Source organism: Oncorhynchus mykiss, chromosome 28, assembly GCF_013265735.2.
Source record: "Oncorhynchus mykiss isolate Arlee chromosome 28, USDA_OmykA_1.1, whole genome shotgun sequence".
Lineage (NCBI taxonomy): Eukaryota > Metazoa > Chordata > Actinopteri > Salmoniformes > Salmonidae > Oncorhynchus > Oncorhynchus mykiss.
In genome coordinates this window covers 1602177-1623724 of record NC_048592.1, presented here as the reverse complement: position 1 = coordinate 1623724, position 21548 = coordinate 1602177, and the positions used below count along the sequence as shown (strand labels likewise).

The 21548-nt window shown below is 43.3% G+C and overlaps 1 protein-coding gene across 3 annotated transcripts in view; it reads left to right on the top strand.

The window, feature by feature from the left end:
• The window catches only part of LOC110509191 (cell adhesion molecule 3), a 68959-nt gene that overhangs the window by 16724 nt on the left and 30687 nt on the right, over window positions 1–21548 (top strand). For all 3 annotated transcript variants that reach the window (XM_036966195.1, XM_036966196.1, XM_036966198.1), the window contains exon 3: window positions 20515–20664. In XM_036966195.1, coding sequence (XP_036822090.1) covers window positions 20515–20664 — 150 coding nt within the window. The remainder of the gene's footprint in view (window positions 1–20514; window positions 20665–21548) is intronic.

Genomic DNA, 21548 nt, shown 5'->3' with positions numbered 1-21548 from the left:
TGGAGAAACATAGTGCACTATGTAGGGAATCGAGTGCCATATGCGACGCATCTAGAGTGTTAGCATCCCAAATTGCACCCCTTTCCCTATAATAGCGCACTACTTTTCACCAGATCCTTATTGGCCCTGCTCAAAAGTAGTGCAATATGTAGGGAATCGGGTGTCATTTGGGAAGCAACCAGAGAATTATCATCATCTCCATATTTCCAGCTCAGTCTCTGACTTGTTAGGATCTGACACATACGCAAGACAACCTGGTAGGTGAGACTCACAACCAAGCACAGCACTGAGGCCTGGTGTGATAGTAGTTAAACGGTGATAAAATGAACCCAAATTACATGCACTCTCTTCAATAACATCTGATCTGAGCGGCAGTAGTTCTCAGTAGTTCTCAGTTCTAAACAAGAAGAAGATTAGACCTTATCAATCCAAGTCAGATCCCATCAATCCAGACCAACTCAGTCTATCCCTGATTACATAACAATAAATCAATCTTACTACAACATCACAATAACAAGAACGAGCAATAACGTTGAGCACTCAGGTGTGAGGGAGGCAAGGCCTTTTCTCAATTAGATTTGCTCAACTCATGCGTCCTCTCTCCTCTCTCGCCTCCTTTTGAAAAAGGTCAAAGAGAACCGAGGAGAGGGAACGTGGACGAAAGTGTGCTTGTATGAAATGAGAAGCTCCTTCTCCACTCGTGCGTTGGTTCAAGGGGTGGATCCCAAATACATTTGTAAAGTGATAAAAATAAATGAGGTTCATTGTGCAAGATATTTTATAGATAAATGGATTAGTAGCATATCGTTTCTAAATGTATGTTTCCTCTTCTGTCAGTACAATGGCTGATTCATAGGGGGTGGGCAGATATCAAAACTGTTCCGAGGTAGAATACACTTGTGCTTCCTCGCCAAAAGGAGGCTATCGTGGAAGGGAGTACCGTCTTCCGCTTGCCTACTAACGAATTGACACACCTCTCAACCACTTATCGGTTGCTGGGTTACGGAGGAGAGAAGACAGAGGATGGACTTTTGCCCAAATGAGAAAAGGCCCGTTCCAATCTATGGGAAGGAGAAAATCGAGCCGATAGCAGAACTGTCAGCTGTGAGCTGGCCGACCGTTCAGAAAGGCGTTTTGATGAAGGCTGGAAATTAATCAGTAGCTCTTTTGAAACACCAGCGTCATTGTGCAGCAGGCAGAGTCTGGATGCTACGCTGCAATGTTTCCTTTGATTGTGCCATTGCGGTGCAGAGGAATTCTCCTATGGCTCTTTTAATTGATTGCCCTGGGGCTTAAATCACCAATGTGTACTGTTGTTGAAGCATGGCTGGAAGGACCAGGAAAGAATTCCAGAGATGTGTCTTTTAAACCCGTCACTGTAGGTGCGGCTGACTCTGAAATGGCACAAGGCTTTTGACCAGTGCCCTGGTCAAAAGTAGAGCACTATATAGGGAATAGGGTGCCATATGGGACACATCCTTCATCTGAACCAATCATGGTGTGTGGTTCCGTGTCTTTAGATGGCTGTATTGTGGACCACAGCACAGTGATTATATTGATTAAAGCATTTCTCTGTTAGTGCAGGGTTCCCCTGAGTGTGTCCTCTGTCCAATGAATGCATGGCTGTGTTGTTGTTTACCACGGTTCGTTGTGCCTTTCTGATGAAGGCATCATTGTGTGGGGTAACTCACTCATCAATGTGCTTTTCTGATGAGGATGTCAATGTGTGGTTTAACTCATAAACATGCCTTTTTAAACCCTAAAGGTCTGGGGCATGGGGGGGGGGGATTATTTTAGATTGGTTTTTTACCATGGATCATTAAGCTATTTGATGGTGAATTTTAGGATCCCTGTATGTGTATAAAACATATTATATACAGCGACAAGAAAAAGTATGTGAACCCTTTGGAACCTGGATTTCTGTATAAATTGGTCATCAAATTTGATCTGATCTTCATCTAAGTCACAACAATAGACAAACACAGTCTGCTTAAACTAATAACACACACATTCTTGTATTTTTCTTGTTTATATTGAATACATCATTTAAATATTCACAGTGTAGGTTGGAAAAAGTATGTGAACCCCTAGGCTAATGACTTCTCCAAAAGCTAATTGGTGTCAGGAATCAGCTAACCTGGAGTCCAATCAATGAGACGAGATTGGAGATGTTGGTTAGAGTTCCCTTGCCCTATTAAAAAACACTCACAAAATTTGAGTTTGATATTCACAAGAAGCATTGCCTGATATGAACCATGCCTCGAACAGAAGAGATCTCAGAAGACCTTAGATTACGAAATGTTGACTTGCATAAAGCTGGAAAGGGTTACAAAGTATCTCTAAAAGCCTTGATGTTCATCAGTACACGGCAAGATAAATTGTCTATAAATGGAGAAAGTTCAGCACTGTTGCTACTCTCCCTCGGAGTGGTCGTCCTGCAAAGATGACTGCAAGAGCACAGCACAGAATGCTCAATGAGGTTAAGAAGAATGCTAGAGTGTCAGCTAAAGACTTACAGAAATCTCTGGAACATGGTAAACAAGAATGGTGTTCATGGGAGCCACTGCTGTCCAAAAAAAACATTGTTGCACGTCTGAAGTTTGCAAAAGTGCAACTGGATGTTCCACAGCACTACCGGCAAAATATTCTGTGGACAGATGAAACTACAGTTGAGTTGTTTGGAAGGAACACACAACACTATACTGTAAAGTATGGTGGAGGGAGCATCATGGTCTGGGGCTGCTTAGCTGCCTAAGGGACAACTTGCTAACGTCGACTGAAAAATTAATTCCCAAACTTATCAAGACATTTTGCAGGAGAACGTAAGGCTATCTGTCCGCCAATGGAAGCTCAACAGAAGTTGGGTGATGCAACAGGACAACAACCCAAAAGCCAGAAGTAAATCAACAACAGAATGGCTTCAACAGAAGAAAATACGCCTCCTGGAGTGGCCCAGTCAGAGTCCTGACCTCAACCCGATTGAGATGCTGTGGCATGACCTCAAGAGAGCGGTTCACACCAGACATCCCAATAATATTGCTGAACTGAAACAGTGTTGTAAAAAGGAATGGTCCAAAATTCCTCCTGACCGTTGTGCAGGTCTGATCCGCAACTACAGAAAACGTTTGGTTGAGGTTATTACTGCCAAAGGAGGGTCAACCAGTTATTAAATCCAAGGGTTCACATACCTTTTCCACCCTGCACTGTGAGTGTTTACACAGTGTGTTCAATAAAGACAAGAAAACGTATAATTGTTTGTGTGTTATTAGTTTAAGCAGACTGTGTTTGTCTATTTTTGTGACCTAGATAAAGATCAGATCAAATGTTATGACCAATTTATGTAGAAATCCAAGTATATCCAAAGGGTTCACATACTTTTTCTTGCCACTGTATATTGAATTTGGCCTCTACTACTACAGCCCATAAAACGCTTTGAATAACACATTAATAAAAGGCAAAGAATACAGGAAACATGTTTTATCCTAACGAATAAGGTTTTGAAGTGTCTGTCCTTTATCTAGGAGATATAAGAAAGCTCAGGAAATAAGGCACAAAACAACCTCCATACTTGCATTTGTTTGTGCAGGTTACCTTCAGACGAGTCTCGTGACACGTGTGAGAGTCTAATCTTTCCATAGAGTGGTCATATTGGTTAGTAGGCCAAACCGTTTGGAGGCTACACACGTTTTCGTGAGAAGACCGATTTCCGGGATGTCTCTTGGTCTGACAAACAGAGCTGTAGCCCTGACAAACAGAGCTGTAGCCCTGACAAACAGAGCTGTAGCTCTGACAAACAGAGCTGTAGCCCTGACAAACAGAGCTGTAGCCCTGACAAACAGAGCTGTAGCTCTGACAAACAGAGCTGTAGCCCTGACAAACAGAGCGGTAGCCCTGACAAACAGAGCTGTAGCCCTGACAAACAGAGATGTAGCCCTGACAAACAGAGCTGTAGCCCTGACAAACAGAGCTGTAGCTCTGACAAACAGAGCTGTAGCCCTGACAAACAGAGCTGTAGCCCTGACAAACAGAGCTGTAGCCCTGACAAACAGAGCTGTAGCTCTGACAAACAGAGCTGTAGCTCTGCCACTTTCCACTGCAGATGCGGAAGACCGACATAGGTGGATGCGGTGGATAGACACACATCCCATGCAAAAAATATTATAGAAACGGAGGAATTTTGATGGCCATTTTTTTATTACGTTAATTAGATTGACGCACGGGTGTGGTGTAAACTCATCAATGAGTACATCGATGTGTAGTTTACATCTCTAATGTACATCTCTGATAGAGTCTTGATGACTGAGTTTTACACTATGTTGTAACCCAGTAAGATGCATGTTGATGAATACAGCAGTACAGACAGCGCTGTGTGGTGTAACTCAGCGTTGTCTCTCAGCTGCTAAAGACAAAAGAGCCAAATAGGCGTTTCTAATCTCTGTGCTGAATGAACCTGAAACAAAGAGGAGGAACACAGACACAGAGGCCTGGACACACAGAGGATAAGCTGATTACCCAGACAGAGGGAGAGGGGAGGGGAAGAGAGAGAGAGAGAGGGCGGGGGGGGGAGAGAGTGAGGGAGAAGGAGAGGGGGAAAGAGAGAGAGAGAGGGATACAGATGAAAGAAGAAACAATACCGTGCATTTGGAAAGTATTCAGACCCCTTCACTTTTTCCACATTTTGTTATGTTACAGCCTTTTTCTTAAATGGATTAAATTAATGTTTTTCCTCATAAATCTACATACCCTACAATGACAAAGCTACAACAGGTTTTTAGATTTTTGGGGGAATTTATCAAATACAAAAAAACAGAAATACCTTATTTACATAAGTATTCAGACCTTTTGCTATGAGACTCACAATTGAGCTCAGGTGCATCCTGTTTCCATTGATCATCCTTTAGACTTGATTGGAGTAAATTGGACATGATTTGGAAAGGCACACACCTGTCTATATAAGGTCCCACAGTTGACAGTGCATGTCACAGCAAAAACCAAGCCATGAGGTTGAAGGAATTGTCCATAGAGCTCTGAGACAGGATTGTGTCAAGGAACAGATCTGGGGAAGGGTACCAAACATTTTTGGCAGCATTGAACGTCCCAAGAACACAGTGGCCTCAAAATGGAAGAAGTTTGGAACCACCAAGACTCTTCCTAGAGCTGGCCGCCCAGCAAAACTGAGCAATCGGTGGAGAAGGGCCTTGGTCAGAGAGGTGACCAAGAACCCGATGGTCACTCTGACAGAGCTCCAGAGTTCCTCTGTGGAGATGGGATAACCCTCCAGAAGGACAACCATCTCTACAGCACTCCACCAATCAGGCCTTTATAGTAGAGTGGCCAGACGGAATGAACTCCTCAGTAAAAGGCACATGACAGCCCACTTGGAGTTTGCCAAACGGCACCTAAAGGACTCTGGTCTGATGAAACCAATATTGAACGCTTTGGCCTTTATGCCAAGTGTCACGTCTAGATGAAACCTGGCACCATCCCTATAGTGAAGCATGTTGGGGGCAGCATCATGCTGTGGGGATGTTTTTCAGCGGCAGGGACTGGGAGACTAGTCAGGATTGAGGGAAAGATGACCGGAGCAAAGCACAGAGAGATCCTTGGTGGAAACCTGCTCCAGAGCGCTCAGGACCTCAGACTAGGGCGAAGGTTCACCTTCCAACAGAACAACGACCCTAAGCACACAGTAAAGACTATGCAGGATTGGCTTTGGGACAAGTCTCTGAATGTCCTTGAGTGGCCCGGACTTGAACCTGATCGATCCTCTCTGGAAAGACCTGAAAATAGCTTTGCATTGACGCTCCCTATCCAACCTGACAGAGCTTGAGAGGATCTGCAGAGAATAATGGGAGAATCTCCCCAAATACAGGTGTGCCAAGCTTGTAGCATCATAACCAAGGAGACTTGAGGCTGTAATCGCTGCCAAAGCTGTTTCAACAAAGTACTAAGTAAAGGGTCAGAATACTTATAATTTTTTTTTATTCTGAATAGATTTGCAAAAAGCTGTTTTTGCTTTGTATTTATGGGGTATTGTGTGTAAATTGATGAGTGAAACAAACTATTTAATAAATGTTAGAATAAGGATGTAATGTAAAAACTGTAAACGGGTCTGAATACTTTTCAAATGCACTGTGTGTATTGTTCCTATGGTCTTCCTCTGGAGTAGGACACCATCTTCAAAGGGACATTGTGTGAATATCACCCTCCAGTAGTCTTACCTGATCTACCTACTATATACACACAGTACAAGGCATTACATCCATTCCAGGTGTACACACGAAAGATACAGCTATTGAAAATGAAGGAGATGAACTTAGAAAAGAATATGCTCCTTCCGTAAGCCTCTTACCCGTGCATGAGAATCTACTTCATTACTCACTTACACGTGGGCACGCACACACGCGGGCACGCACACACGCTCATCTTTTTTTTATCCACTCTCACAGTCTACTAGGCACACTATTATAAATCCTCTCGTCGCTTGCACACACAAAGACAAGCACTGAGTCTCTCTATCTTGCTCTCCCCTCCCTCTCTCTTGCTCGCCCTCCCTCTCCCTCCCTTTCATTCTCTCTCCCTCTTGCTGTATCTATGGCTTAAACATGCTCGTTGTTCCGTACGTTTGTGTGCCTTATAGAGACACAAACGGAGACTCTCAGACACACGCGCACGCACACACTTGTTCTCGCACACTTTCCTATTTGAAGCGGGGCCCTCTAGTTTTTTCTGTTGTTGTTGTTCAAACAGAAATCCTCATGTGATTCCAGCTGCTTTTCTGTTGGCTGGAAGGCGTAAGCACGGCAGCCATCTCTCTCTCTGTGTGCATAACGCTGGAACATTTGATATGTAACATTTACTGAAGCGCGTGCCTGCCTGTTTTCTTTTATTAACTGATGTCCTAGGACGTTCCATTCCCTGCAGACTGAGGCTTTGTCATCAATGGCACCCTCTTCCGTATATAGTGCGTGGGCCCTAGTTAAAAGTAGTGCACTTATTTTAATAGGACATAAGGTGCCATTTGGGATGCAGTGCAAAGTGCATTGTAATTAAAAAGCTCTTCAGACTCTCTCTGTCGGATGAGGAAAACCCGGTCAGAGAAAATGACACAGTGAGAATGAATCAAAGACTTTATTAACAGCCGGGCAGGACGTGTCCTCCTTGGAATGTGACCAACTCTTCTTCCCATATTTTCATTTTCTCAACTCAGATGCACTCCTTGAATAGACGAGTCAATATGACATTTATTCTCCCATAAGATTGACTAGCGTGAGATGAGGTGCAGCCTCCAATCACTGAGAGGACCAGTTGAGCATATCAAGTGTAATTTGATTGTTCTTCTTAATAACAGGAGAGCTTCTAAACAATGGATACTAAGCATCCAAATCCTAACCCTTAATTACAGTGTCAATTGGTCTCTGTGTAGTTAGTATCTCTCTTTGTGAGTAGCAAAATATTCCAAATGGCACCCTATTCCCTAGGGAGTGCACTACTGTTGACTCTCATTCACTCACTTACTCACTCACTCATTCACTCTACGTCTGTAATTTGATCATAATGAACTGGCTTGAGTATCCTTAGCCAGTTTCAGTATTATATACAGTATTGTGTGTTATCTAAATAACTGAAAGGCAACCATTCCTCCTTTAGTCAGATGTGTTTGGTGAAAGGAAGGCAGACAGTTTATCTGCTATGGCAATTTTTTTCCCCTATTTTTAAAATTGTGATTTATTCATGTTTCACTTTTCAATTTCCAGAGCTATTTTCATGTTGCTATCATCAGTCTGCGGGTGCTTGGTTGTTCTACAGTCGAACCCGTGTGATGTTGTCTTCTGTCTGCTCAGGGCCTAGCTAGCTGACAGCCCTAACTCTGGCGATGTTGTTGTGGAATGTTTGACATTTCAGTCTGTATTACCTGTCTTCTCTGGATTCTCAGAGAGCTGTGATAGCTTTGTCCATTTAACTCAGGATCTACATTTTGGAGTTTGACGTTTAGGGTTTGCTTTGCTTTACTGGGTTGTGGCCACCGGTTGTGGGCTGATCTAGGATCAGTTTAGCCTTTTAGATCATAATGAACACGATGGCATGTATAGGGGAAAGCTGATCCTAGATTAGCACTCCTGGGTTGCTTTATATCAATACGGGCTCTTTTCTTACTCTTTTCTTACACCACTGGTATGGGTTTTATGTACTAGGCAAGTATCCTGCTGTAATCTATGTTTGATGCTGTGGACTGGAAATGATGTGTATAGAACTGATTCTCGACTGGGTGAACAGTATTGTCTTGTAGTGTGCAGCGTGCTCTGTTCTGGGTGCGCTGTGCTGTGTTGGACTGGTTTGTTCTGGTTGTGGTTTGCTGATTGTCGTGGCCAGGGTCAGCTCTTTCTGTTGGTTTGCTTCTGTTTTAGCATACTCTGCAGGGAGCGCTCCTGCGATGCCAATTATATTGACTGGAGAAAGGAGGGGAGGAGAGGGTTAGAAGACTTAGTGAAAGGGAGAGAAAAGGGAGGCAGCGAAAAGAAGAAGGGGGGGAGATAATGAATGAGAGGAGAGACAATGAAAAGGGGAAAAAGAGAGAGGGAGGAACAGAGAAGGAGAGAAGGAGACCGTTGAGGGTGAGTGGATGAAAGGAGGGAAGACGAGAACAGAAAGCAGGGAGAGAGAGGGAAATTGGAGGAGAGAGATTCTGTCTGTGAGTGTAATGGTCTCATGCTGTCAGACTCTGGGGAATGCTCTCACTGCAGAGGAAAGAGAGGGAGTGAGACAGAGAGAGCAGCGAGAGCGGAGAAAGAGATAGACGAGGGAGAGAGAGTGCGAAAGAAAGATGACTTCAGCCTTTTTCGACGGTTCAGCCCCCCTCCTTTCCTCTTAAGCAGTTGTGGTTCCCAATATAAAATGTGATTCTGTGGTGAGATGAATACGTGTGTGAATGAATGGGAGTGTGTCACAGTATCTACATGTGTACAGAGCAGCGGCTCTGTGTTTTTCATCCCAACTGGGTCACCAGATGGCACATGTAAAGTTAACCCTGTTATTCAGGCCGTAGCCATGATGTCGGTTAAGAACATGTGGACTGACACACTAATTAGGGACTCAGCCAAGGAGGAGGTTGTTCGCTAACGATGCAACGATGACCCACGTCCCGACCGAGACAGTTGCTTAGATTTGGCTTGAATGTGTATGATAAAAACACAGAAACTGAGAAAGACACTGTCCATATTCTATTGTTCTACTGTCCCTGTCCATTTCCATTGTTGTGCTGGGTGCCCCTGCTGTTACACCAATTGATCTCCACTCAGTTGATTGGCTTTGACAGACAGTGGGGAACATAAAGGTTGGGTTTGTTAGAGGTACATCTCTGTGAAACATGGAGGTCATTACACACACACACACACACACACACACACACACACACACACACACACACACACACACACACACACACACACGGTTTATGTGAACATGGATTCACATACACACAGCTACATGTAGTCTGATAACAAACACAGACACACACACACACTCACCCATTGACGCGTACGCACACATTCCGATACACACATTCAGAGCCTTTTGGTCTCTCTGGTCGCTTTGTGTGTCACGTATCTGAATAGTCGGACCCAGGGAGCCTCCGAGGACTCCAGCCGGAGAACACCAACCTGCATTGTCACTGGAACATTAAAAACACAATTCAACAAACGTGTACAAAGCACATGACATGGCTTACGTGCAATGTACCTAATGTGTTTATTTGTGTAGAGCAGTAGTGTGTCCAAGAACATTGTCCTCTGGGGACATCACAGTTTGTCCTATGCTACAAAGGCATCAGAAAAGGTTTTTTTTTTTGCAGTAACTCATGGGCCATGGTAAGGCATTCTTCCTGTGGTCTCCTCCCTATAATCTGCATGCTAATGTTTGTGACGTGTTGCGCGTCTGTCTACGTGCGTCTATTCAAGCTGTAAATTAGGAGAATTCTCCTCAGAAATAAATACCTTAATTGCCTCCAGATATCTACTGTGTTACACATTCATTCGTAACACATGTTGCTATTCGTTGAACCATGTTAACGAGCAAACAACAGCGTGATTAAGCCTACATATGTAACTCTTTATAGGATCTCTATGAATGTAACAATGAGATTTTAACCATGCTGTTTTTGACCATGTAGATTCGGAAGTTACAGACTAGTCGAGCCGGACCCAGGTTATATTGTTGTCAATTGGTCTAAATGACAGGGAGGGGTCAAGCTTTAGGTCACCGTGGTTGCCCTGGTAACCCTGTTCTGGCTGGTTGCCTGGCAACAATTCCCTTTTGTTCCAAATGATTTTATTTGCAGCATATATTCCCCTTTACCCTTGCCTCTTCTGCTCACTTCTATCCATCATCCCCTCTCTCTGTCTTACTCCATCTCTCCCCTTCACTACATATATATATATATGGTATTTTTCCCATCTCTCCTTCACTATGGATATAGGGTCTGTTTCTCTCTGTAGTCTGCATCTATCCTTCCTCAGACATCTATAGGGCCATCCCGCTTGTCCTTGGTGCATCCTCATACCAGTCGGATGTTTCTGAGAATACCACGTATTTGAGGGTGTATGTTGCGTGTTGAACAGAGAGATAGATAAGAGACATAGGAATAGATAAGAGAGAGAGAGAACTATAGTTTTGTGATTGGGTCTTTTGAGGAGCCCTATAGACTTTGACTGATATAGTGATCTCATAACTCCGGCCTCACGGTAATTGACTTCTTATTTCTGTAAGTGGTTTATTGGCAGGAGCAGTAAGTATATTTGCCAAGGCATTAAGAACTCTCTCTCTCTCTCTCTCTCGTTTTCTCTCTTCCCCTCTCTCTCTTGCCTCCATAACGACCTCCTCTCCTATGTTTTGCCGCCTTTCTCACAGTTGGGCTAGTTGCTGGGTGGGGTGGCTTGGCACCATACAGCTTGAGACTCTGGGGTCTGGGCTGTGAGCTAATGATGTTTGACAAGCACAGAGAGGGCGAGGGGTGGCGGTGGGGGGGGGGGGGGGGGGGGGGGGGTTACAGAAACAGCCAACCACAGGGGTTGGAGGATTGGAAAGGGCGGGATTGAGAGATATACAGAGAATCAATGTGTTTGTGATAGGAGTCAAGGTGGGGCCCACAAACAGGACAGCAGTGTTTTCCAATCCTGGTCCTGGGGACCCCAAGGGGTGCATATTTTAGTTTTTTGCCCTTGTACCAACACGTAATTCAGTCCCCAGGATCAGGATTGGGGAAAACTGCAGTACAGGATTTTGGTCCAAACCAAATTGAATGAAAAACTCTAAAAGGGGCAATCTGTTCAATTTTGGTACATCCAAATAAATGATATATAGTCATTGAGTCTTGACGAATATAACTTCTTAATACCAGGGTCAAATAGAGTATCCAAATGGACTGACTTCAAAGACCATAATGTTTTATTTCAAACCCTAAATCTCTTTTATACAGTAAATCAACAAGTTGAATCAAGTCCATTTTATACTACAGATGGACCTTGTCTTGATTTGGGCTTTCTTTCAACTATTTGGTAGAAATTTAAAAAAGATGACAGAGCAGCAGAGAAATAAAGGGGAAGTATGGAAGGAATGGAAGAGTGAGCGGAAGGAGGAGAAAAAGGGTTGTAGAGGGTGGACAGAAGGGCATATCGGCACCCAGGGGATGGGGCGAGGGGTGTGGACAGAGGAGGACAGCTGGACAGGGAGGGTAGAGAAGGGGGCTGCTATTGTTTCTATATCCTGGATCAAATATGAAGAGGTTGTCACAGCCACACTGTTTAGCTGTATTTCCGACCCAAATCCTAGCATCAGCACAAGCATGACAGACAACTTTGTCATGGATGGTATCATTTAGACAGTAGCAGGTCTACTGTGTCTTATCATACTCTTCACTGTGCTCTGATCATTTACTGCATGAGGATTCGCCTTTGAGTGTTTTCCTTGTGGTGGATAATATTCCTAGAGAGATGAGGCGGAGGTGATACGGAAAGGAAGACAGAGAGGCAGACAGTCGGTTTAAAAACGGATGAGTGGGCTCGGGCTGGTCGAAAAGATTGGGAGGAAAGGTTGACAGAAGGGTGAAAGAGGACTGGAGGGAAAATATGAGAAGAGAAAGACAGATGGAGGAAGGTGAAAAAAGATGGAAAAGAGACAGATGGGCGAAAATGAAAATGGAGAAATGAAAGGGATATTTTTCACTGTCTGGTCTTGGGACAGTGTTTATTAAGTCTCTCTTTTATATCTGAGCCTGAAGCCCTCTCGCCTCACCCCTTCTCTCTCTCTCTCTCTCTCTCTCCCTCCTTCCGTCTGCCTCTTTCTCTACCTCCTGGTTCTCACTTCGTTCACGCTGCGTTGAGAAAGTGTAAATTGTGTTTCTTTAAATACCCGTGTCTTCCTCAAACTCGCAGCTGTGTGGGTTTGTGGAGAGGAGAGAAGAGAGGAGAGCAACAGCATTTAACTCCTGTCTACCAAGGAGAAATCTCTCTTCTTTCATGTCATTGCAACACTAACAGTAGTCAGTACAGCTCCTGGAGAGAGACAGGTTAGGTTTCTGTTCAGGAATACATGTATAAATATGCTGTATGTAGATACAGCTGTTCTATTCTTCAGCCATAGAAACAGCCATTGCGCTTGTCTTGATAACTGAGGCGACGGAACAGACAGCCTATTTACCAAAGCATTTATGCTGAGCAGAAGAAGATCTCACAATCAGCCACAATAATTAGAATTAGCCCTAGACGTAATTATTGACGACACTAATCCAGGGAGAGGGAGCCAAGCACTCCACCACAAACTCTGGCTGCATCTCAAGTGACACCTATTCCTTATGGGCCATGGTCAAAAGTATTGCACTACATAGGGACTAGGGTGCCATTTGGTATGCCAACTCAGGGTGCTTGTGAAACAGGCCGCAGGGCCCAACCTCAATGGCAGCCAGGGAGAGAGAACATAGTCTACTTGAGAGAGAGAGAGAGAGAGAGAGAGAGAGAGAGAGAGAAAAGAGAGAGAGAGAGAGAGAGAGAGAGAGAGAGAGAGAGAGAGAGAGAGAGAGAGAGAGAGAGAGAGAGAGAGAGAGAGAGAGAGAGAGAGAGAGAGAGAGAGAGAGAGAGAGAGAGAGAGAGAGAGAGAGAGAGAGAGAGAGAGAGAGAGAGAGAGAGAGAGACAGCGAGCATTGGACACTTTATGGAACACAAAGCCTCCACTATTTCCTCCTGGAATATCCAAGGTCTGAGGTCATCTACCTTTGGCCTAAAGAGCAGGAACCTGGACTTCACCAAAGAAATGTTACATGGTATAGAGGAGATGGACCCACTGGTTGCCCTCTAGGTTACAGAGAGCTGGTAGTCCCATCCACCAAATTACCAGGAGTAAAACAGGGAAGGGACTAAGGGGGTATGCTAATTTGGTAGATAGAAGACCTAACTCACAAAATTAATTTAACACTCACTAAATTAATCAAAACAGGAACATTTTACATTTGGCTAGAAATTCAAAAGGAAATGATCTCAACAGGGAAAAATGTCCTCCTGTGTGCTTCCTACAGCACATTTGTAAACTATTCAGATCCGTTCATTTTCTCCACATTTTGTTACGTTGCAGCCCTTTTCTAAAATGGATTCAATTAATGTTTTACCTCATCACTCTACACACAATACCCCTTATTGACAAAGCAAAAACAGGTTTTTATAAATGTTTGCAAATGTCTAAAATAAAAACCGGAAATTTTACATTTCCATAAGTATTCAGACCCTTTGCTATGAGACTCGAAATTGAGCTACCAGACAGGATTGTGTCGAGGCACAGATCTGGGGAAGAAAACATTTCTGCAGTATTGAAGGTCCCCAAGAACACAAGATTCTCTGGTCTGATGAAATCAAGATTTAACTCTTTGGGCTGAACGCCAAGCATCACCTCTGCAGGAAACCTGGCACCATCCCTACGGTGAAGCATGTTGGGGGCAGCATCATGCTGTGGGGATGTTTTTTAGCGGCAGGGACTGGGAAACTAGTCAGGATGGAGGGAAAGATGAACGGAGCAACTGTTCATGAAAACCTGCTCCAGAGCGCTCAGGACCTCAGACTGGGGTGAAGGTTCTCCTTCCAACAGGACAATGACCCTGAGCACACAGCCAAGACAACGCAGGAGTGGCCCAGCTAGAGCCCGGACTTGAACCCAATTGAACATCTCTGGAGAGACCTGAAAATAGCTGTGCATCGACGCTCCTCATCCAACCTGACAGAGCTTGAGGATCTGCAGAGAAGAATGGGAGATAGTCCCCAAATACAGGTGTGCCAAGCTTGTAGTGTCCGTCCCAAGAAGACTCGAGGCTGTAATCGCTGCCAAAGTTGCTTCAAAAAAGGGTGTGATTACTTATGTAAATGTGATATTTCAGTTTTTACATTGTAATAAATTTGCAAAATTTTCTAAAAAAACAGTTTTTGCTTTGTAATTATGGGGTATTGTGTGTAGATTGATGAGTGGGGAAAAACTATTTAATTTAATCCAAACTATTTACTCAATCATGAGGCATCAAAGCCAAAGGAGTTGAATGATATTAAGAAATTCATAGATGGAACGAAAGTAGTGTGGGAAGCTACCAGAAACAATTAGGCAACAACAAATTCAATCCCTTTAGACAACTTCCTGGACAAAATGTTCCACTGTAATAGGGAAGTTGTAAACATGGCAGTAGAAAACCTAAATAGTATATTTAACCTCTCAGCTTCCGTATCAAATCTAAACATGTCTAGCAGACAACCTAAGAAAATTGACAACAATGACAAATGGTATGATGAAGAATGCATAAACCTAAGAAAGAAAATGAGAAACCTACCCAGCCAAAAACATAGAGACCCAGAGCACCTGAGCCGTCGACACCTTCACTATGGTGAATGACTAAAACAATACAGAAATACACTACGGAAAAAGAAGGAACAGCACATCAGAAATCAGCTCAATATAATTGAAGAATCCATAGAATCTAACCACTTCTGGGAAAATTGTAACACACTAAACAAATAACAACACGAAGAGTTATCTATCCAAAAGGGAGATGTATGGATAAATCCCTTCTCCAATCTTTGTGTCCCTTTAACAAAGAACAAACAGCAAAAACATATGCATGATGAAATACAAATCTTATAATCAACAATTATTAAAGACTACCTGAACTCACTGGATTCTCCAATTACATTGAATGAACTACAGGACAAAATACAAACACTCCAACCCAAAATTAAATGATAAAATATACATACCACAAATTCAAAATGGCTATACAAAAACTCTTTAACATCATCCTCAGCTCTGGCATCTTCCCCAATATTTGGAACCAAGGATTGATCACCCCAATCCACAAAAGTGGAGACAAATTGTACCCCAATAACTACCATGGGATATGGGGTCAACAACAACCTTGGGAACATCCTCTGCATTATCATTAACAGCAGACTCACACAGTAAAACAATGTACTGAGCAAATGTCAAATTGGATTTTTACAAAATTACCGTACGACAGACTACGTATTCACCCTGCACACCGTAATTAACAAACAAACAAACCAAAACAAAGTCTTATTTCAAAACATTTGGCTTGAGGGTCTGCTATACAAATTGATGGAAAGTGTTGTTGGGGGAAAAACATACAACATTATAAAATTTGTACACAAACACCAAGTGTGCGGTTAAAATTGGCAAAAAAACACACATTTCTTTCCACGGGCCGTGGGGTGAGACAGAGATGCAGCTTAAGCCCCACCCTCTTCAACATATATATCAACGAATTGGCGAGGGCACTAGGACAGTCTGCAGCACCTGGCCTCACCCTACTAGAATATGAAGTCAAATGTCTACTGTTTGTTGATGACCTGGTGTTTCTGTCCCCAACAAAGGAGGGCCTACAGCAGCACCTAGATCTTCTGCACAGATTCTGTTAGGCCTGGGCACTGACAGTAAATCTCAGTAAGACAAAAAATAACTGTGTTTCAAAAAAGGTCCAGGTGCCAAGACCACAAACACAAATTCCATCTAGACATCGTTTCCCTAGAGCACACAAAAAAATTATACATACCTCGGCCTAAACATCAGCGCCACAGGTAACTGCCACAAAGCTATGCCATCAAAAGGAACATAAAATTTGACATCCCAATTAGGATCTGGCTAAAAATACTTGAATCAGTTATAGAACCCATTGCCCTTTATGGTTGTGAGGTCAGGAGTCTGTTCACCAACCAAGAATTCACAAAATGGGACAAACACCAAATTGAGACTGCATGCAGAATTCTGCAAAAAATATCCTGTGTACGACGTAAAACCCCAAATAATGCAAGAAGAGCAGATCAAAATCCAGAAAAGAACCGTTGAATTATACGACCACCTAAAATTAAGCGATTCCCAAAGCCATCACCTACAGAGAGATGAACGTGGAGAAGAGTCCCCTAAGAAAGCTGGTCCTGGGGATCTATTCATAAACACAAACAGACCCCACAGAGCCCCAGGACGGCAGCACCCCAGAACGGCAGCACAATTAAACCCAACCAAATCATGAGAAAACAAAAAGATAATTACTTGACACATTGGAAATAATTACATTTTGCCCTAAACAGAGTGAACACAGTGGCAGAATACCTGACCACTGTGACTGACCCAAAGTGAGTGAGAGAGAGAGAGAGAGAGAGAGAGAGAGAGAGAGAGAGAGAGAGAGAGAGAGAGAGAGAGAGAGAGAGAGAGAGAGAGAGAGAGAGAGAGAGAGAGAGAGAGAGAGAGAGAGAGAGAGAGAGAGAGAGAGAGAGAGAGAGAGAGAGAGAGAGAGAGAGAGAGAGAGAGAGAGAGAGAGAGAGAGAGAGAGAGAGAGAGAGAGAGATATTCTCTCCACAAATGTTTAAAGCCTTGGATTGATGTAGGCATGGGATAGACTACAGGGAATTGTTCGACAGCAATACTAAAGGAATTCTTAAAAGTGTGTAATGCTGTTTCGGTGTCGTATCATTTTTGGTTTTTGGCAGTTAGTTTTAGTTAGGTTGTGGTGCCAATGTTCTTCCTGCCACATCCTGCATGCATTTCCTCTTTCATGTCCCGGTCGGAGTTCCGCAACGGAACACTTAGAACACACAGATGTGAAGGAAAAAATGTATATCGCCGCTGGTGCAAGGATGTGATACCGCTACACTACACGGTGAATTTAAAACTGTCTACCACTGACAATTTTTGTTCCAATTAGACTATTTATAAATGCCATATTTACATAGGTGAGCAGCTTGCTTTGAGGCATGTCTGGTACTATATATGGGATGTGTTCCAAATGGCACCCTACACTACCACACTACTGCCATTCAGGATGCAGAACATACAGTACCAGTCAAAAAAAGGTTTTTCTTTATTTTTATTATTTTCTACGTTGTAGAATAATAGTTAAGACATCAAAACTATGAAATAACACACATGGAGTCATGTAGTAACCAAAAAAGTGTTAAACATTCTTCAAAGTAGCCACCATTTGAATTGATGACAGCTTTGCACACTCTTGGTACTCTCTCAACCAGCTTCATGAGGTAGTCACCTGGAATGCATTTAAATTAACAGGTGTGCCTTGTTAAAGTTAATTTGTGGAATTTATTTTCTTCTTAATGTGTTTGAGCCAATCAGTTGTGTTGTGACTAGGTAGGGGTGGTATACAGAAGATATCCCTGTTTGGTAAAAGTCCATATATTGGCAATAACAGTTCAAATAGCAAAGCAGGTCAGGGATTCAATCCTGCAACCTTTCAGTTACTGGCCCAACACTCTAACCACTAGGTTACATGCCGCCCCAGATTTCAAGTCACAGAGTTCAAGTACAGACACATCTCAACATCAACTGTTCAGAGGATACTGAGTGAATTAGGCATTCATGGTTGGTTGAATTGCTGCAAAGAAACCCCCACTAAAGGACACCAATAATAAGAGGAGACTTTCTAGGGAAAGAAGCACGAGGATTGGACATTAGCCCGTTGGGAATCTTTCCTTTGAGTCCAAATTTGACATTTTTGGTTCCAACCACTGTGTCTTTGTGAGACGCAGAGTAGTTGAATGGATGATCTCCCAATGTGTGGTTCCCACTGTGAAGCATGGAGGAGGAGGTGTGATGGTGTGGAGGTGCTTTGCTGGTGACACTGTTTGCTCTTAGTGGGACTATTGTTTTTTTTCAACAGGACAATGACCCAAAACACACCTCCAGGCTGTGTAAGGGCTATTTGACCAAGGAGGGGGATGGAGTGCTGCATCAGATGACCTGGCCTCCACAATCACCCGACCTCAACCCAATTCAAATAAAAAAAATCGAATCAAATTTTATTTGTCATATGGTTAGCAGATGTTAATGCGAGTGTAGCGAAATGCTTGTGCTTCTAGTTCCGACAATGCGGTAATAACCAACGAGTAATCTAACCTAACAATTCCACAACTGCTACCGTATACACACAACTGTAAAGGGATAAAGAATATGTACATAAAGATATATGAATGAGTGATGGTACAGAACGGCATAGGTAAGATAGCAAAGATGGTATCGAGTACAGTATATACATATAAGATGGGTAATGTAGGGTATGTAAACATAAAAGTGGCATAGTTTAAAGTGGCTAGTGATACATGTATTACATAAAAATGGCAAGATGTATAGAGTACAGTACAAACATATGAGATGAGTAATGTAGGGTATGTAAACATTATATAAAGTGGCATTGTTTAAAGTGGCTAGTGATACATTTTTGTGGCTAGTGATACATTCCATTATTAAAGTGGCTGGAGTTGAGTCAGTATGTTGGCAGCAGCCACTCAATGTTAGTGGTGGCTGTTTAACAGTCTGATGGCCTTGAGATAGAAGCTGTTTTTCAGTCTCTTGGTCCCTGCTTTGATGCACCTGTACTGACCTCGCCTTCTGGATGATAGCGGGGTGAACAGGCAGTGGCTCGGGTGGTTGTTGTCCTTGATGATCTTTATGACCTTCCTGTGACATCGGGTGGTGTAGGTGTTCTGGAGGGCAGGTAGTTGAGATGTTTTGGGATGAGTTGGACTGCAGAGTGAAGGAAAAGTATCCAACAAGTGCTCAGCGTACGTGGGAACCTGTTCAAAACTGTTGGAAAAGCATTCCAGGTGAAGCGGGTTGAGAGAATGCCAAGAGTGTGCAAAGCTGTCATCAATGCAAAGGGTGGCTACTTAGAACAATCTAAAATATATTTTCATTTGTTTAACACTTTTTTGGTTACTACATGATTCCATATGTGTTATTTCATATGTGAGATGATGTCTTCACTAGTATTCTACAATGTAGGAAATAGTACAAATAAAGAAATACCCTTGGATGAGTAAGTGTTTTTGACTGGTGGTATACATTTTTGGTCTAGTTAAGCCTTTTCTGTGATGAATGTCTCCTGTTTGTTGATGTTCCTGGACATAAAATACCCCTTAAAGAGGGTGAACACTTGGTTAGACAGATGCACAACGCATCAACGGTATTAGAATAACTTATTATAAGTAGATACGTTTTCCAGTTCCATTTCAGTGTATTTACGTAATCACATACAGTATATTAGCAAAGGTTACTGTCGTGTACGGGATGAGTCCTAAAATGGCACAATATTCCCTACATATTCCCCAAAGTAAGTGCACTATATAGGGTATAGGGTGTCATTTTGCAAGTTCAAGTTCAGTTACGGTTTTTACTATCACAATTCTGTGTCGAACCCCATAATTATTGCTGGTCACATTCATTCTCACATCCTGACCCTCATTTCCATAATATTTGTCTCATTTGAGTTTGTTCAACCCTGAAATAAATATGCATGCCTAAAAATGACACCGCTTAAACACTGTGGGGTCACACAGTAACATTAACACTGTGTAGCATCTCTCCATTGTCACTTTGACCTTTTCATTTCTCTCTCTCTCTCTCTCTCTCTCTCTCTTTCTTTCTTTCTCTCTTTCTTCATTGGCTGCATCCCGAACCAAATGGCAACCTATTCCCTATATGGGGCCCTGGTCAAAAGTAGTGCACTATATGGGGAGGCAAGTAGCCTAGTGGTTAGAGTGTTGGGCCAGTAACCAAAAGGTTGCTAGATCGAATCCTTGAGCTGACAAGATAAAAATCTGTCGTTCTGCCCCTGAACAAGGCAGTTAACCCACTGTTCCTAGGCCGTCATTGTAAGTAAGAAATTGTTCCAAACTGACTTGCCTATTTAAATAAAGGTTAAATAAAATATATATATTGGGAACTAGCCAGTTAATGTTCTGGCTGGTTATAGACTCATCAGTCTTACATAGATACTCCCATGGCTGTTTTCCCTCTCTAACAGTCCAGGCTCTGTTTGCGTCCAAAATGGAACGCTATTCACTGCACTATATAGGGAATAGGGTGCCATTTGGGGGACACACACCTGTCCAGAACTCTTACAGACAGTACCTGAAATTACCATCTCCATCTGACCTCCTTTTCCCCTCTCCTCTCTGTGTTGCCTAGACGATGACCCCATGCAGCCGGTGACCCAGGACGAGACGGTGTCGGTGGGCGGCACGGTGACCCTGACCTGCCGGGTGACAGAGAGCGACAACTCCTCCCTGCAGTGGTCCAACACGGCCCAGCAGACTCTGTACTTTGGAGAGAAGAGAGGTGAGAGAGAGGAAGGAAGGGAGGGAGAGTTGTGTGTTTGAGAGAGAGAGAGATGTTTGTGTATGTGTGTGAAAGAGAAGATGTGAGAGAGAGAGAGAGAGAGAGAGAGAGAGAGAGAGAGAGGAAGGAAGGGAGGGAGAGTTGTGTGTTTGAGAGAGAGAGAGATGTTTGTGTATGTGTGTGAAAGATAAGATGTGAGAGAAAGAGAAAGAGAGAGAGGGAGACAGAGAGAGAGGTGAGAGACAGAGAGAGAGAGAGACAGAGAGAGAGGTGAGAGAGAGAGAGAGAGACAGAGAGAGAGAGAGGGAGACAGAGAGAGAGGTGAGAGAGAGATGTTTGTGTATGTGTGTGAAAGAGAAGACGTGAGAGAGAGAGAGAGAGAGAGGTCAGAGAGAGGAAGGAAGGGAGGGAGAGTTGTGTGTTTGAGAGAGAGAGAGATGTTTGTGTATGTGTGTGAGAGAAGACGTGAGAGAAAGAGAAAGAGAGAGAGGGAGACAGAGAGAGAGAGGTGAGAGAGAGAGAGAGACAGAGAGAGAGAGAGAGGGAGACAGAGAGAGAGGTGAGAGAGAGAGACAGAGAGAGAGAGAGGGAGACAGAGAGAGAGGTGAGAGAGAGAGATGTTTGTGTTTGTTGTTTGAGAGAAGACGTGAGAGAAAGAGAGAGAGAGAGAGAGGTGAGAGAGGAAGGAAGGGAGGGAGGGAGAGTTGTGTGTTTGAGAGAGAGATGTTTGTGTATGTGTGTGAAAGAGAAGACGTGAGAGAAAGAGAAAGAGAGAGAGGGAGACAGAGAGAGAGAGAGAGAGAGAGAGAGAGAGAGAGAGAGAGAGAGAGAGAGGAAGGGAGGGAGAGTTGTGTGTTTGAGAGAGAGAGAGATGTTTGTGTATG